General features: G+C 42.3%; 1 protein-coding gene across 1 annotated transcript in view; it reads left to right on the top strand.

The window, feature by feature from the left end:
* Positions 1 to 15,707, top strand: part of DNAH11 (dynein axonemal heavy chain 11) — a 331,353-nt gene that overhangs the window by 127,413 nt on the left and 188,233 nt on the right. The window contains exon 29 of the mRNA XM_056118695.1: positions 3,555 to 3,715. Within this exon, the coding sequence (XP_055974670.1) occupies positions 3,555 to 3,715 (161 nt within the window). The remainder of the gene's footprint in view (positions 1 to 3,554; positions 3,716 to 15,707) is intronic.

Consider the following 15,707-nt stretch of genomic DNA (forward strand, 5'->3'; position numbering starts at 1 on the left):
TTTCAATCATCAGAGGTTGGTTGTTCTTTCTGGGGTGTGTTTCAGTTGCGATAGGTGATAAATTATATCCAAAAAGAATTCTTATCCAAGTGATGTCCCCAAGGGTCTTTCCAAGCCAGGAGTCTCTGTCCAGATCATTGAAAGCAGAATGGGGTCAGAAGAACTCTAGGAAGTCTGTGTTCATTCCTGATCTCCTGGCTTCTCCATAATACTATCCTGGTCTACAGCCTGTGAAAATCACCCTGTGACTTACCCAATCAGTAGTTATAATAACATTGAGTGTGTGTGCGTGCACATGCGTGCGTGCGTGTGTGTGTGTGTGTGTGAGAGAGAGAGAGAGAGAGAGAGAGAGAGAGAGAGAGAGAGCACAAGGAAGTTGAAACTATCACTGTATATCTTCAATTATTTTCCTTTCCAAGAATAAGAGTCCTTTAATTTTACATTCCCAACTAACTAAATTTTTTATTTGCTTTGGGGCCATAGCGAGTAGTGCTCAGGGGTCACTCCTGGAGTTGGCCAGTGAACTGTATGCAATGCCAGAGATCAGAGGAGGGTCAGGCAAGCACCTTAACCCTTGCACTATCTCTCTGTATATTATATATAAAATTATTATTAAAGAAATTATTTTCTAATCTTTCTAGCACATTTATAATCTTTGTTTTCCCCTTTAAAAAAAAAAAGACACCATGTTCCAGTGACTGGCAGTGTTTCATGTAAAACAAGAATTTTTCTCATCTCTTTTTTTCTAACAAATATATCTACTTAAAATGTAAAAAGTGTGCCTTTCTGCTGATGCTTTGCATTGATAGCTCAAACCTGTCGCTTGTGTGGTCCCCACCTCTTTTGCTTTCTAGGGGTGGTAGTGCTAAAGCAAGATGAATTCTTTCACGGTTTTAGTGTTCGTGCATTGTGAAGATTTTGCTGTTGATTTCCTTATTCTTTCTCTCTTTATTAAAATTAGAATAAATTTTAATTTTCTCACAAAGTGTAAGCAAATGCTTCTTTGTATAAGCCATGAACTTAAAAGTTTTTTTTCTTGAAACAGGTTTGGTGCTATTAGTCAATAATGTTCAAATTATTAGTCCAAAGTTGATTCTTGGGCCCAACAAGATGACTCAAGGGGTAGAGTATGTTTTTAACATGTATTGGACCTGAGATTACTTTCCTATAGTGCTGATTTATATATATATATATATATATATATGAATGCTATATTATATATATATATCATTATCACTATCCTCCCATTGTTTATTGATTTGATTGAGCGGGCCCAGTAACATTGTGAAACTTGTTACTGTGTTTGGCATATCAAATATGTCGCAGGTAGCTTGCCAGGCTTTGCCCTGCAGGTGAGATACTCTCGGTAGCTTGCCGGGCTCTCCGAGAGGAGTGGAGGAATTGAACTCGGGTCGGCCATGTTGGCTGCATGCAAGGCAGATGCCCTACCCACTGTGCTATTGCTCCAGCCCATTATATATACAATATATATATAATATACTATATATTATGCTATTCATATTATATATTATAATTATGGGCGATAGCACAGTGGTAGGGCATTTGCCTTGCATGCAGTCAGCCCAGCCGAGCCGGGTTTGATTCCTCTGCCCCTCTCAGAGAGCCCGGCAAGTTACCGAGAGTATCTCGTCTGTGCAGCAAAGCTTGGCAAGCTACCCGTGACATATTCAATATGCCAAACACAGTAACAAGCCTCAAAAAAATGAAGATGTTACTGGGCCCGCTCAAGCAAATTATAATTATATAATATATAATATATCACTGTCACTGTCACTGTCCTCCTGTTGTTCATCGATTTGCTCGATTGGGCCCAATAATGTCTCATTGTGACAATTGTTACTGTGTTTGGCATATCAAATACATCATGAGTAGCTTGCCAGGGTTTTCCATGTGGGCAAGATACTCTCGGTACCTTGCCAGACTCTCCCAGAGGGGCGGAGGAACCGAACTCGGGTCGACCATGTTGGCCACTTGCAAGGCGAATGCCCTACCACTGTGCTATTGCTCCAGCCCATATAATATATAATACATAAAATATATAACATATATAATATCCTAATTTATATTTAAATATATAACATATATATATAATATGCTACCCTGGAATAAAGCTTAAAAAAATGAACCTGAATAAAGTTGCAATATTTGTGTGAATAGTGGGCCCTGAGCCCCTTTGTATATATATCACATAAAAAATAAAAATAAGGGCTTGAACAGGTTAAAATAAGCACAGTTGGTAAAGAGCTTGTCTTGCATGTGGCCAACCCAGGTTCAATCCCTGGCACCACATACAGTTTCCTGAGCTCAGGCAGAAGGGATTTCTGGGCACAGAGCCAAAGTAAGGCCTGAGGACAGCCAAACAAAAAAATAAAAATGATTCCTTACAAAAGTCCACGAACATGTATTCTTTCTTTGGTAATTTTGTGATGAGGTTTCAAGTATTTGGCCTTTACCTGATTGGTTATTTGCTTGCAGTAAGATAAATTATGATTAAAATGTTTTCTTTATTTTTGTGACAAAGAGATAGAGGCTTTTTCTTTTTCCTTATCATAATGAATATGAATGTCAGACTTAGATAACTGTCAAATTAGTGGATAATATTTTTGGTATGTCAGTTGATGCCCAAGAATTCCTAGGGTCATATTTATTTTCTTTTAAGTCTAGAATGATCTTCCACAAACTGAAAAAGAAGACTGGATCATACAGGGTAGGCTAGAAAAGAACACCAACCCCAAAATACTATGATTTAAATTTTTAAGAAAGGAATATCTGGGGCCCGGAGCGATAGCACAGCGGTTTGGGCATTTGCCTTGCACGCGGCTGACCCAGGTTCAATTCCCAGCATCTCATATGGTCCCCCAGCACCACCAGGAGTAATTCCTGAGTGAAAAGCCAGGAGTAATCCCTGAGCATCGCTGGGTGAGACCTCCCCCAACCCCCCCCCCAAAAAAAGAAAGGAATACCTGTACTGAGTGAAGACTGGTTGTACAGTATATTTAGTTGTTAATAGCATTTGCATCTAACAAGAAAAAAGTATAGATATGTGCCATTTTAATATAGTATTTTTGATCTGATATCAGTGATATCACTATAAAGTTACAAAGATGATAACCCCCTAGGGGGGATTTATTAAAGGGAAAAGATTGCTTGAACAAATTGATAGAGTTTCATAGTAAAATCCTTAAGATGAAGATGATTCCTCTATTTTTTTTCCTGACCAAGTATTCAGCCATCTCCATGTAATAATAAGTTGTGGTAGATGCAAGGACACTTCTCTTTGAGAGAATGGGGGTGAGGAGAGCCACACTGAACAGTACTCAGGGCTGCTCCCTGCTCAGTGCTTAAAGGTTACTCCCAGCAGTGCATGTGGGGACCATTCAGTGCAACGGATTAAACCAAGTTCTCCTGCATACAAAGCCTGCTATCCTACTTCCTGCATCTTTTGTAAGATTCATATAAAATAAAACCTGACAAATAGTTGCCTCCCCAACCAGTTCATAGTATCCTCTGTAATGATCATGTGGTATTTCTAGGTGGTCAGTCCCCAGGCTTTTGCTTGGCTGTCACAGCTTCGTCACCGGTGGGAGGACTCTCAGAAGCATTGCCTCGTTAATATCTGCGATGCCCAGTTCCAGTACTTCTACGAATACCTAGGAAACAGTCCGCGACTAGTCATCACGCCTCTCACAGACAGGTAGCAAGATCGATGGGATTGGACTGGAAAAACCCAAGGCCCAAATGTCTTCTCACCCATGCAAAGCTATAGATTGAGGGGCTGGGGTGATAGCACAGCAGGTAGGGCATTTGCCATGCACGCGGCCGACCCAGGTTCGATTCCCAGAATCCCAAATGGCTCCCCAAGCACCACCAGGAGTAATTCCTGAGTGCATGAGCCAGAAGTAACCCCCTATGCAATGCCGGGTGTGACCCAAAAAGCAAAAAAAAAAGTTATAGATTAAAGAGAATGATAGAAGACGAACAAATTGAGCAACTGAGAGCATTATTAGATTATCTCATTCGGTCATATAGTATATGGGGACAATTAGAAAATGAAAATCACAGCAGGTTGCAGCCTGCCAATATGAAAGTATGAGAAAAATTGATGAATATTTCTTGGGACGGCATCTTTGATCATTTCTTCCTGGTTTTCTGTAGCTAAATTCCCAGCGTTGGGGTTTGTAACCACCTTACATCTGGATTATGTATGAATGAGAATCTTCAAAATTGTTTTTAAAGGCATGAATACCATTGTAGAAAAAAAAAGAGGGATAGCATGGCCTGATTAAATCAATCAAATATTTTTTGAAGCACTGTGCTAAGTGTTCTGGTTTTAGAATTGGGTGGAGCATATGTGTGCCTGGAAGGGTACATAGATAATAAACTAGTACTTAAGTTTCCAGGCTATTTTAGGGAATAATATAGGCAATGGCAAAAATAAAGCACAGTGTTATGTTAAAAATGGTCTTGGAGAGTTTGCAGAGATTGAAAGAGAAGACTTGGAGTGAGACCTCATTTATAGTGAGAAACTATAGTAAGAAACTTTCTTGGAAGAAAATTGCAAAGAAATTCAATGATTCTAAGGTGGGAAGGAGTTTGGCCAGCCCAACTGGGTAACTAGAAATCCAGCATGGATCCCATATATCAAGAGGATAAGGTTATTTTTATTTAAGTTTCTTGTCTCGTGGACTTACCTAAATAAATTCACACAATCAGAATGTTGTAGAGGTAACAACATGTTGCCCTGCTATGAAATTAGTTTTTGTTGGTATTTCAACCACTGCTCAATTTCTTGGTGGGAGAAAGAAGATTTAATCCTGAACTTCATGAAAGAGAACTCACACATTAAGATAATAGGGATGTCCCCAGTTATACACTGTCATGACACTATAAGTTTCTCTGGGACTACCAGGGGAGACGGCTTCACATATATGTGGAGAAAGCTGAGCGTGGTAAGGATGGCAGATTTTCCCACTAGCTTTGTGTTCCTTGATGCATGCAGTAATCTGCTTGTGATTTCATCAGTTTTGTGTCGTAGGGCTTCTGAACTCAATTTTTCAAATTCAACTCTAACTTAAACTCAGTGTTGGCTATGTTAAGGAGTTAATTTACGGGCTTGTTTTTTCCTTTCCAATATGAGAGACTACAATTTGTGGTTTGAAAAACTCACTTGAGAGTTATCAAAGCTGCACATGCTGATGGGTTTTGGTTTTGGTTGGTTGGTTTGTTTGTTTGTTTGTTTGGGGGCCATATCTAGCAATGCTCAGAGGTAACTCTTCACCCTGCACTCAGGAATTACTCCTGGCATTGCTCAGGGGACCATATGGGATGCCAGGGATCGAACCCAGGTCAACTGTATGCAGGATGACCACCTTATCCACTGTCTTATCTCTCCAACCCAACCGAGATGCTGTTATGTAGTTGTCACCATAAAAGAGAAAAAGGAGGCCCCGGGGAAAAGGGGACAAGGAAGAATTCATTTCAAGTTAATCTTTACAGAATTTTTAATCTTTACTTATAATTTTTTTACTTTACTTTTAAATATCACTAATTTACTTGGAATCTAAGTGGAAGATGAATGTTGCTTTTGGTTGTATAAACAGTTCTGGATAATCTACACTTACATTATATACATTTATTTTCCATTTTTATCCTTTAGATATTGTTTTCAAAAAACAAGGATGCCATTTACATTAAACTCATTTATTTGATGCTGATTATCCCTTTGTGTGGTAGGCAAATCTGACAGCATATCCTTCTCTCTTATGTGTCCAGATTCTGCAGTTTAAGTCAGCCAGCCAGTTTTTCAAGCAGCTGTTGAGAAACTTGGGCTGGAACTTGGCTGGCTGGGTGAGGGTGGCAAGCTAAGCTGCCAACAAAGAGACCAAAGTACAGTGGCTCCAACAACCCAGAACTGATGGCCTTTTGTGCAACCATGTAGAGAAGGGTGATCCAGCAATATAGGCCATCAGGAGGCTTCCATGTGCCAGATAAAAAGAGGAGAGCATCTCTGAGGGCTCTTTCTAGCCAGAGCTCACATTGTTAGAGCATATAACATGCAGTTAGGCCTTGATCATTGGCCATTCATGACTGGAAGGGAGGCAGGAAATGTAGTCTGGTAACCATATGTCAAGCCAAACTTGGAACTTCAGATGATTATTAAGGGATAGTCTCCACTACAAAAAAAAGTGCTGCAATTCAGGTGTGAGACTTTCTTTGCATGCTTCAGCCAACTCTGCTTCTATCCCAGGAGTATAGTCCCCTTTAGCACCACCAGATGTGCCCTCCCACACCCATCAAAAATAGACAGTGCTAGAATTTCTAAAGCAGAGATCTTTCCACTTTGTATTTATTGTAAGGGTCACATAAATGTGAGGTGGCTATAAAATAAACACTTTCCACTTAGTGATGGCTTGCTTCTCTTTGTATAGACCTTTGGACTTTCCAATGCATTTATCTTGGGCTTTATTCATATATCCTTACAGTAAAATTCATCTTATGGGATCATTCTGAGATATGTTGATATTAATAGATATGTAGAGAGCTGGAGTGATGGTACAACAGGGAGGGGGCTTGCCTTGCACATACCCAATACAGGTTTGATCTCTGGAACCCCTTATGGTCCTCTGAGCGTTCCCAAGAGTGATTCCTAAGCATACTACCAGAAGTAAGCCCTGAGCACCTCTGGGTGTGCCCTCCCAAATATATAAACATATATATATGTAAGTATATATGCACATATATATTCACACACATATGATACACATATATTTATATGATTTTTATATGGCAGTCTGCTAAATAGATACTAGTTCTTGGTCTTCTGACTTCCATCTATTTCTGCCATGTCCACTGTCTGTTCTAAACAATAATGTATATGTCTGAGAAACCACTTGTCAGGATCCTGTTGTTTTATGGTTTTCCTTAAATTTTTATTTTATTCTATAGGGATTTTCATTTACAATATTTTTATGTATTTTTTATTTATTTGTTGAATCACCGTGAGAACAGTCACAAAGCCTTTCAGTTCAAGTCTCAGTCAGTCATGCAATGATCAAACACCTGTCCCTTCACCAGTGCACATTTTCCACCACCAAGAACCCCAGTATACCCCACCTCCCAACCACCCCCCACCTGTGTGGCAGATTTCTACTTTACTCTCTTTCTCTCTGTTTTGATCACATTCAATATTATGACAAAAAAAACCACCATTGTTATTTGGAATTTTCCCCAACATTCAGACCTGCCACAAAGACTGTCACTGTCACTGTCCTCCGTTGTTCATCGATTTGCTCGAGCGGGCCCAGTAACGTCTCCATTGTGACAATTGTTACTGTGTTTGGCATATAGAATACGTCATGGGGAGCTTGCCAGGCTTTGCTGTGCAGGTGAGATACTCTCTGTAGCTTGCCAGGCTCTCCGAAAGGGGCAGAGGAATCAAACTCGGGTCGGCCATGTTGGCTGCGTGCAAGGCAAATGCCCTACCCGCTGTACTATCGCTCCAGCCCACCACAAAGACATCATTAGAAAATTTGTTTTCTAATGTTGATTATGAAGAGCATATGATGTTGTGGGCCAAATAGCGGTCATGCGAATTTTGATTTCTAATATTTTAGTAATCAACCTAGAGGGATTACTGTCAGAAGCCCCTGGGTTCCAAGATTAGTATGTGTGCCTCTGGGTTCATGGTCGGTCAGAAGCTGGAGGAGGCTTTTGAGGGTGGCAACCCGGAGTATTCTCATGGCGGGGAGCAGGGCCGATTCCACCCCACACCCCACATGAAGCCCCACGTGCCTCGTCTATGCAGTCACATACCTGGCTGTTCATTAGGCTCTAAAAGATGCAGGCCATGGGAGGTATGGTGCCACCAGCAGGTCAATCTGTACCTGTGAGGCAAGTGCATTAGCAGTCTGATGGCACTGTCAGACTTTCAGATACCCCAAAATTGCTGCTGTGCCTTTGGCCAGACCCCAAAAACTTGGGGCAAAGTTTACCAGGAAAGTAAATGGCCAAAAGTTAGGTATGTGGGAGACACATCCACAAACCACCTCTGACTCAGCTATATAATTGGAGGCATGGCCTCTCTGGTTCCTGATTGAACTGTTTAATGGCCATGATCCCAGAGACTCAGAAACGAATCTCGGAACCCAAAGGCTTTTGGCAGAAATGCGTCCTGTTCCTGCAATAGGTTACTGGCGTTGGGCCACTCCAGGTGGGAATAGGTTTCGTGCTTTGGCATCTTCCCCCTGGCGGCCCGGTGACCACCATCCTCCAGAGGCCACTGGACAGTCAGGTTTGGGCCTGCAGTGACGAGACACACGGGGCCTCACCAGATGGGGGTAGAACCGGCCCTTTTCTCCCCACCCCAATGAGACCCTGAGTCACCGCCTACACACAGTCTCTGTGGTGCTTGATCAAGCTGATTAATGGCCAACATCCCAGAGACTCAGAAACAAATCTCGAAATCCAGCAGCTTTTGGCAGAAATGCATCTGGACCGCATACAAGGTGACTGCCGCCTCAGAGCTTATTGGAAAGCCAGGTATGAGCTGGCGGTGATGGGGCAACTGCAGTCTCATGGGAAAAGGGGCTGTACTGGCTCATTCTTCATGCCCTACCGAGGTCACGAGTTGCCCCCCACAAGCGATTCTATGGCATGGCTATGGCTCCAGAGGCAAAAGGACTTAATCCAGAACTCGGCAACTTGCGGCAGAAAAGTGAATGGACCATGTGTTAAATTACAGCACCATGCCTCCCCAGGAGGGAAAGGATGTTGTTCCCTTCCGCCTTTCTCCCCCCAACCCCCCGGCAGCAAGGGGCCCACCGCCTCAGAGCTTATAAGAAAGCCAGGTATGAGCCAGTGGTGACGGGGCAACTGCAGTCTCATGGGAAGGGGGGCGGTACTGACTTGTCCTTCACGATCTACCAAGGTCACGAGTTGCCCCCCTGAGCAGCTCTCTGGCACAGCCATAACACCAGACGCACAGACACCAATCTCGTAATTATCTGTCTTTTTGCAGAAATCCAAAATCGCAGCCACGTTACATATGATTCTCATAACCAGCTATAGAAAATAAAGTATTTCACCTTTTCAGCAATTCTGATTGTTGGGGCGGGGGGTGGAGATTCTAAACAATAATGGTGCATCTTTTGTCGAAATAATGACTGTAATCAATGTAGAGAAGAGTTAAGTGAAAATCATCTGCCTCACGGGCATAGGGAGGGGGGTATATTGGGGTTCTTGGTGGTGGAAAATGATTACTGGTGAAGGAAAAGGTGTTTGATCATTGTATGACTGAGATTTAAACCTGAAAGCTTAGTAACTTTTCCACAGTGATTCAATAAATAAATACAAGAAGAAAAATAAATAAATAAAATTATCAAATAAAAATAAAAGATGCAGGCCACCATGTCACTGCCACAGAGGGGGACAGGCGGAGGGACAGACACCCTTCCCCTCCCAGGGCGGCATAGCACTATAGTTAAATACACAGTCCAGATGTATTTCGGTTGGGCATTATGTTTTGCTCAGATTTTCCCACCACCATTCAAGCCTGATTTTCAGGGAGAAATGCTGGATGATTTACTTTCCATTGATCACTTTGAATACCAGGAAATGTCGTGTGGCTGCATAAGCGACCACGTGGTTTGGAAAAATTGTCCTGGTACCCACATGCCAGAGACATGCTTGTAGAAGCTCATGGTCACCGGGATTCCATCTGGAGAAGGCGAGGAGACAGCACCTACCCCATCTGGGACCTCCCAGTGATATTGGCTCTGTTTGGGCCTCAGGGCATTCTCCGGGAGTTGTGGGGCCCTCCAGTCAGTTTTCTTCTTTTCTGCTGTGTGCTGTAAGATGGTGCTTGGGGGCGAGTTGTGGGCGTTCATTTACAATATTGTTCATGTTGTGTGTCATCTATAAAATATTACCGCACCACATCCTCCACCAGAGTATTTGCTTCCCTTCACCATTGTTCAATGCCCCCGACGTACATCCTTTTCTCCTCCCATCCCATCCCCTTTACCATGGTTGGCTTCCTACTCAAGACCAGTTCTCATTTTCTGTTGCCTTTGGAAATTTGTTCTTCCCCTACTCTATTTCTTTATATACCACACATGAGAGATCATTCTGTGTTTGGCTCTATCCTTCACCTGACTAAATTCACTCAGCATGGTACTTACCAGATCCAGCCACATAGCAGCAAATTGCATGATTTTATCTTTTCTTAAAGCCACAGTTGTATATCATTGTGTCTATATTCCAACATTTCTTTACCCATTTATGTTTTCTTGGATACTTGGGTTGTTTCCAGATTTTGGCTACTGTGAATAGTGCTGTATTGAACATAGGAGTGCAAGTGTATTTCCTGAATAGAATGTTTGGGCCTTTGGGGTAGGTGCTGAAAAAGTGGGATTGCAAAATCATACAGCAGCTCAATTCTAGTTCCTAGTTTTCTGAGTGGTTTCATATTGTTTTACAGAAGGTTTGGACAAATTGACATTCCCACAAGCAGTGAGTGAAGGTGCCTTTTTCCACACATGCTCGCCAACACGTTTTTTTTTTCTTTTGTGATGTGTGACAGTCTCACAGGTATGAAATGATATCTCGTTTAAATTTGCATTTTCCTGATGACAAGTGATACAGATAATTTTTCATGTATCTTTTGATCATCTGTATGTCTTCTTGGAGAAAGTTTCTGTTCATCATCCCCCCTCCATTTTTTTTATGGTTTCTGTTGTTTGTTCTTATAAAGTTTTATTTGACCTTTATGTATCTAGGGTATTAACCCTTTATCCAGTGAATGGTGGGCAAACACACTCTCCCAGTCCGTGGGGAGTCTCTTTATTCTATACCTCATTTCTTCTTTGGCAGTGCAGAAGCATTTTTCCTTTGTTTTGTTTTGGAGCCACACCTGGCTGTGCTAAGGGCTTACTCTAAACTCTCTGCTAAGGGATCACTCCTAGTGAGCTCAGGGGACCATATGGTTCAAACCCGGGTCAGCTGTGTGCAGGGCAAGCACCTTACCCATAATACTACCACTCCTGCCTTCTTAGTTTGATGAAGCCCCATTTATTTACTTTGCTTCTTTTGCTTGACCAGTTGCAATGAATCATTAAAGATACCTCTGTATTCAGTGTCATAAAGAATTTGGCCTATGTTTTCCTCTGTATAATCTAATAAATTCAGGTCTAATATTGAGGCCTCTCATTCATTCTGATGTGGATTTATTCATGTTAGAAATTCATTTTTTGCTTGTGCCCTACAGTTTTCCTTGCACCATCTGTTGAAGAGGCTTTTCTTGCTCCACTTGACACTTTTTGCTTTAATTTTTTTTAATTATCATGAAATTTCAGTTGTTCATGATTGGGTTTCAGTACACAATGTTTTAACACCAATCCCTTCACCTGTGCCCACTTTCCTCCACAAATGCCTCCCTCCCCCACATTCACTTCCTGCCCTGATTTTATGAGAGGAATTTTTTTTAAAAAAATACATTTTGGGGGCTGTAATGGTAGCACAGTGGATAGGGAGTTTGCCTTGCATGCGGCCGACCAGGATTTGATTCCCAGCATCCCATAGGGTCCCTCAAGGACTGCAAGAAGTAATTCCTGAATGCATGAGCCAGGAGTAACTCCTGTGCATCACCGGGTATGACCCAAAAAGAAAAAAAAACAAACAAACGTTTTTGCACTGTGGTTTACAGTACTGTTGCTGTTACGGTTGCATGCATAACACCTTAACGCCTTTCAGCATCACCTCCTTATCTCTTTTGAACAGTTACCCCCATCATAGATGTTGCCTCCTCCCTGTCCTGTCCCCTAGTCATAAGTGGCATGTTTCCTACTGAATTCTAATTCATATTCCCTTTGCCTTTGGGTACTCATTATTGCACTGTTATGTTTCTTTCTGTCCCACATATGAGAGAGATCATTCTGTGTTGGCCTCTCTCACTCTGACTGACTCCACTTACCACAATATTCCATGTAGCAGCAGATTTCATGACTTTGTCTTTTCTTATGGCCACGTACTATTTCATTGTGTCCAGGTATCATACTTTCTTTATCCATTCATCTACCCTTTGACACTTGGGTTGTTTCTAGATTTGGGCTGTTGTGGATAGTGCTGCAAGAAACAAAGGGATACAAATACTTTTTTCTTAGTTTGTTTTTGGACTATTGGGTTATATTTTGAGTCAAGTAAAAGCTCAATTCCTAGATTTTCTTTTTTTAGGAATCTCAATATTATTTTCCAGAAAGAAGTGTGGATCATTCACATTCTCACCAGCAGGGATAAAAAGTACCAAATCGGGCTGGAGTGATAGTACAGTGGGTAGGGCGTTTGCCTTGCATGCGGCCAACCTGGGTTCGATTGCCAGCATCCCATACGGTCCCCCAAGTGCTGCCAGGGGTAATTCCTGAGTGCATGAGCCAGGAGTAACCCCTGAGCATTGCTGGGTGTGAACAAAAAAGGAAAAAAAAGTCCCAAATTCCTCCCCGCATCCTTGCCAGCACTTGGTTGTTTTTGTTTTGTTCTTTCTGGTGTTGCCAGTCTCTGAGGTATGATGAGATATCTCAGTGTTGCTGATTTGCATCATTCTGATGATTAGTGATGTAGAGCAATTTTTCATTACCTTTTGCCCATTTGTATTTCTTCTTTGAGGAAGTTTCTGTTCATATGCTCTCCACATTTTTGATGGGGTTGGATTTTTTTTTCTTATAAAGTTCTACAAGTGCCTTATATAGCTTTGATATTACCCAAAATCAGATGAGAGTTAGGTAAATATTTTCTCTCATTCCATAGATTAGTGGAGGAGCCACTACCCAGCCGCCACCATGCTCCAGGTTGCTTTCCAGATTGTGCGGCCGCACGACACATCATAAGACACTTAATACCCATCTTCCAAGATTACCACACCATATTTGATGGAGTTTAAATATGGTTTGAACCATGAGAACACCTGCAAGGGTAATTAGAGGCCATTCTAAAAGCCTATACCCCTCTCAGAGAGCCTGGCAAGCTACCGAGAGTATCCCGCTCACACGGCAGAGCCTGACAAGCTATCCATGGCCTATTCGATGTGGAAAAACCAGTAAGTATAATGGGTTTCATTTCCATGACACTGAAAGACCCACCAATACAGCAGCATTAAGAAGGATGAGGAAGGAGAGGCTGATAAAATCTCAAGGCCGAACTAGGCTGCCAAAACGAAGAAGGGCAAAAATGACTGTACTTTCAATGCACGTATGCTGACATCAGATGCATCCATCGGGGATTTGATGGTGCAAGTACGAAAGATAAAGTACGACATCATTGGTCTGACCAAGAGAAGGCATCAATCACATCACGCCATTTTCGACACTGGAGTAGAACTGTTCCTCAGAACATGCAACAAAAGAGGTGTTGGTGGTGTCGGTGTCTTTGTCAACACGAACTTGGCCATAAACATTGATTCATTCGAATGCCTAACAACCTGAATCAGACAATACACTTGAATAGATGTGGCTCACTGCCGGAAGTTTCTATCTTCGTTGTCTATGCACCAACATCCAATTATGATGAAGGAGAAATTGAGAAGTTCTACATGGAGCTGGAGAAGTTCTATAAAGAAGACCACACCTTCTACAAGGTCATTGTTGGTGATTTTAATGCCAAGATAGGACTGAGAAGATCAGCTAAAGAACTCCACATCAGGACCCATGGCCTAGAATGGAAAGAACAGGGTGAGATACTATCTGAGTTCCTCATGTTGACCAAGACCATCCATGGTAACTCATAATTCCAGAAGGCCGAATCTAAACGTTGGACATGGGAGTCTCCCTGTGGAGGGTTCCACAATGAAATTCACCACATCATAGTCAACTGACAGTTTTGTCTGACCCATGTCACGGTTGTCCCAAAATTCCAAACGGGATAGGACCACTGTCTCCTTTATGCAAAATTCTACTTCACGGAGTGGGGAGAAAGGGCTGCAAAGTTTAAGAAGAGAACTTGTAGAACGATCACCAACTGGGAGCTCTTTGGCACTATTGCAGCAACATGGGATGATGCTGTCATTAACAATATAGATGAGGAATACAATCAACTGGTCCAGCACCTCCATGATTGTGCGAGGAACACCGAGAGAGAGATAGCCACAAAAAGATGCCTGTCTTCGAAAACTCTTGAGCTCATTTGACAACGTGGCTTGGTGCAAGCCTCAGGCAACCGCCAGTGAACGTCTCAGTTCACAAAGCAGTGTAGAGAAGCAATCAAGGAAGACCTCAAAGATAGAAGAGCAGCAGTGCTGACAGATGGGGCAGAAGCTGGGAAAAGCATTCGCAATGCCCGCCTATCCTTCACCAACTACAAGACCAAGATGACTGCCCTCTGACGTCCTGATGGATCTATCACATCTTCCAGAAAGGCAATGGAGAAGATTATCCATGACTTCTACTCGGATCTCTTCGATGGCCACGGCCACCTGCCCACATACCAAATTCCACAGGATGGGTATGTCATTCCCAACATTCTCCCTTCTGAAATCTGAAATGCCATTTTGTCGGTAAAGAAGTGAACAGCACCTAGCCCAAACAAGGTTAGACCCGAACACCTGAAGAACCTGCCATCAGTTCTCATCAATACACTGGCTCGGCTCTTCACACACTACCTGTCTGAATGCAAGGTTCTGTCCCAATGGAAAACAAGCAGGACTGTACTACTGTACAAGAAGGGAGACATACATGACATTGGCAACTATTGCCCTGTTGTCTGTCATCTACAAAGCTGTTCACTGGAGTCATCCTGAATAGGATTGACAGAACACTAGAGGAAGGACAACCATGTGAGCAAAACGGGTTCCAAAAAGGATTCAGCACAATCAACCATATCCACATGATAACCAAGCTCATTGAATTTTCTCAGGAGTTCAAGATGCTGCTCTATTCATTGATTTAATGAAGACATTTGATTCTGTTGAGATGGAAGCGGCTTAGAAGCCCTAGCCAAACAGGGCGTTCAAACTCAATACATCAGGATCCTTCGTGAGCTGTATTACGGATTCACTACCAAGATCTCACCATTCTACAAGGAAGTGATCATCCATGTCAAGAGAGAGGTTCGGCAGGGTGATACCATTTCACCAAAACTCTTCAGTGCCACCCTCGAGAACGTCATGCGATGACTGGAATTGGAAGGAATGGGAGTGAGATAGATTGTCGGCAACTACACCACCTCTGCTTTGCTGATGACATCATTCTAATTTAAACCAAACATTAGCCAAGTGGCACAAATGCTGACCGGCTCCGACCATGAGTGTGGAAAGGTTGGACTACAGCTGAATCACGAAGACAATGTTTATGAGAAACGATCTCGTTCCTGATTTTCCATTCACTCTCGATGGAGCAAATCGATGAGTAATGGGATGTCAAGTTATAAAGTGATCAAGTGATCCCATAGGTTATCTTTGTATCCTGATGATCATATCCTTTGAGGCGGAAGCTTCTTAATTTAATAGAGTCCCATTTGTTTATCTTGGCTTCCACTTATTTGGTCATTGGTATTTTTTCCTTGTAGATGCCTTTCTCTTCAGTGTCATGAAGAATTCTTTTCCTCTTTATGCTTACAGACTCAGGTCTGATATCAAGATCTTTAACCCATTTGATTTGACTTTTGTGCATGTCATTAGAAATTGTTCTAAGTTCATTTTTGGC

The sequence above is a fragment of the Sorex fumeus genome, unplaced genomic scaffold, assembly GCF_029834395.1.
Source record: "Sorex fumeus unplaced genomic scaffold, SorFum_2.1 ptg000037l, whole genome shotgun sequence".
In the NCBI taxonomy this organism is placed as follows: Eukaryota; Metazoa; Chordata; class Mammalia; order Eulipotyphla; family Soricidae; genus Sorex; species Sorex fumeus.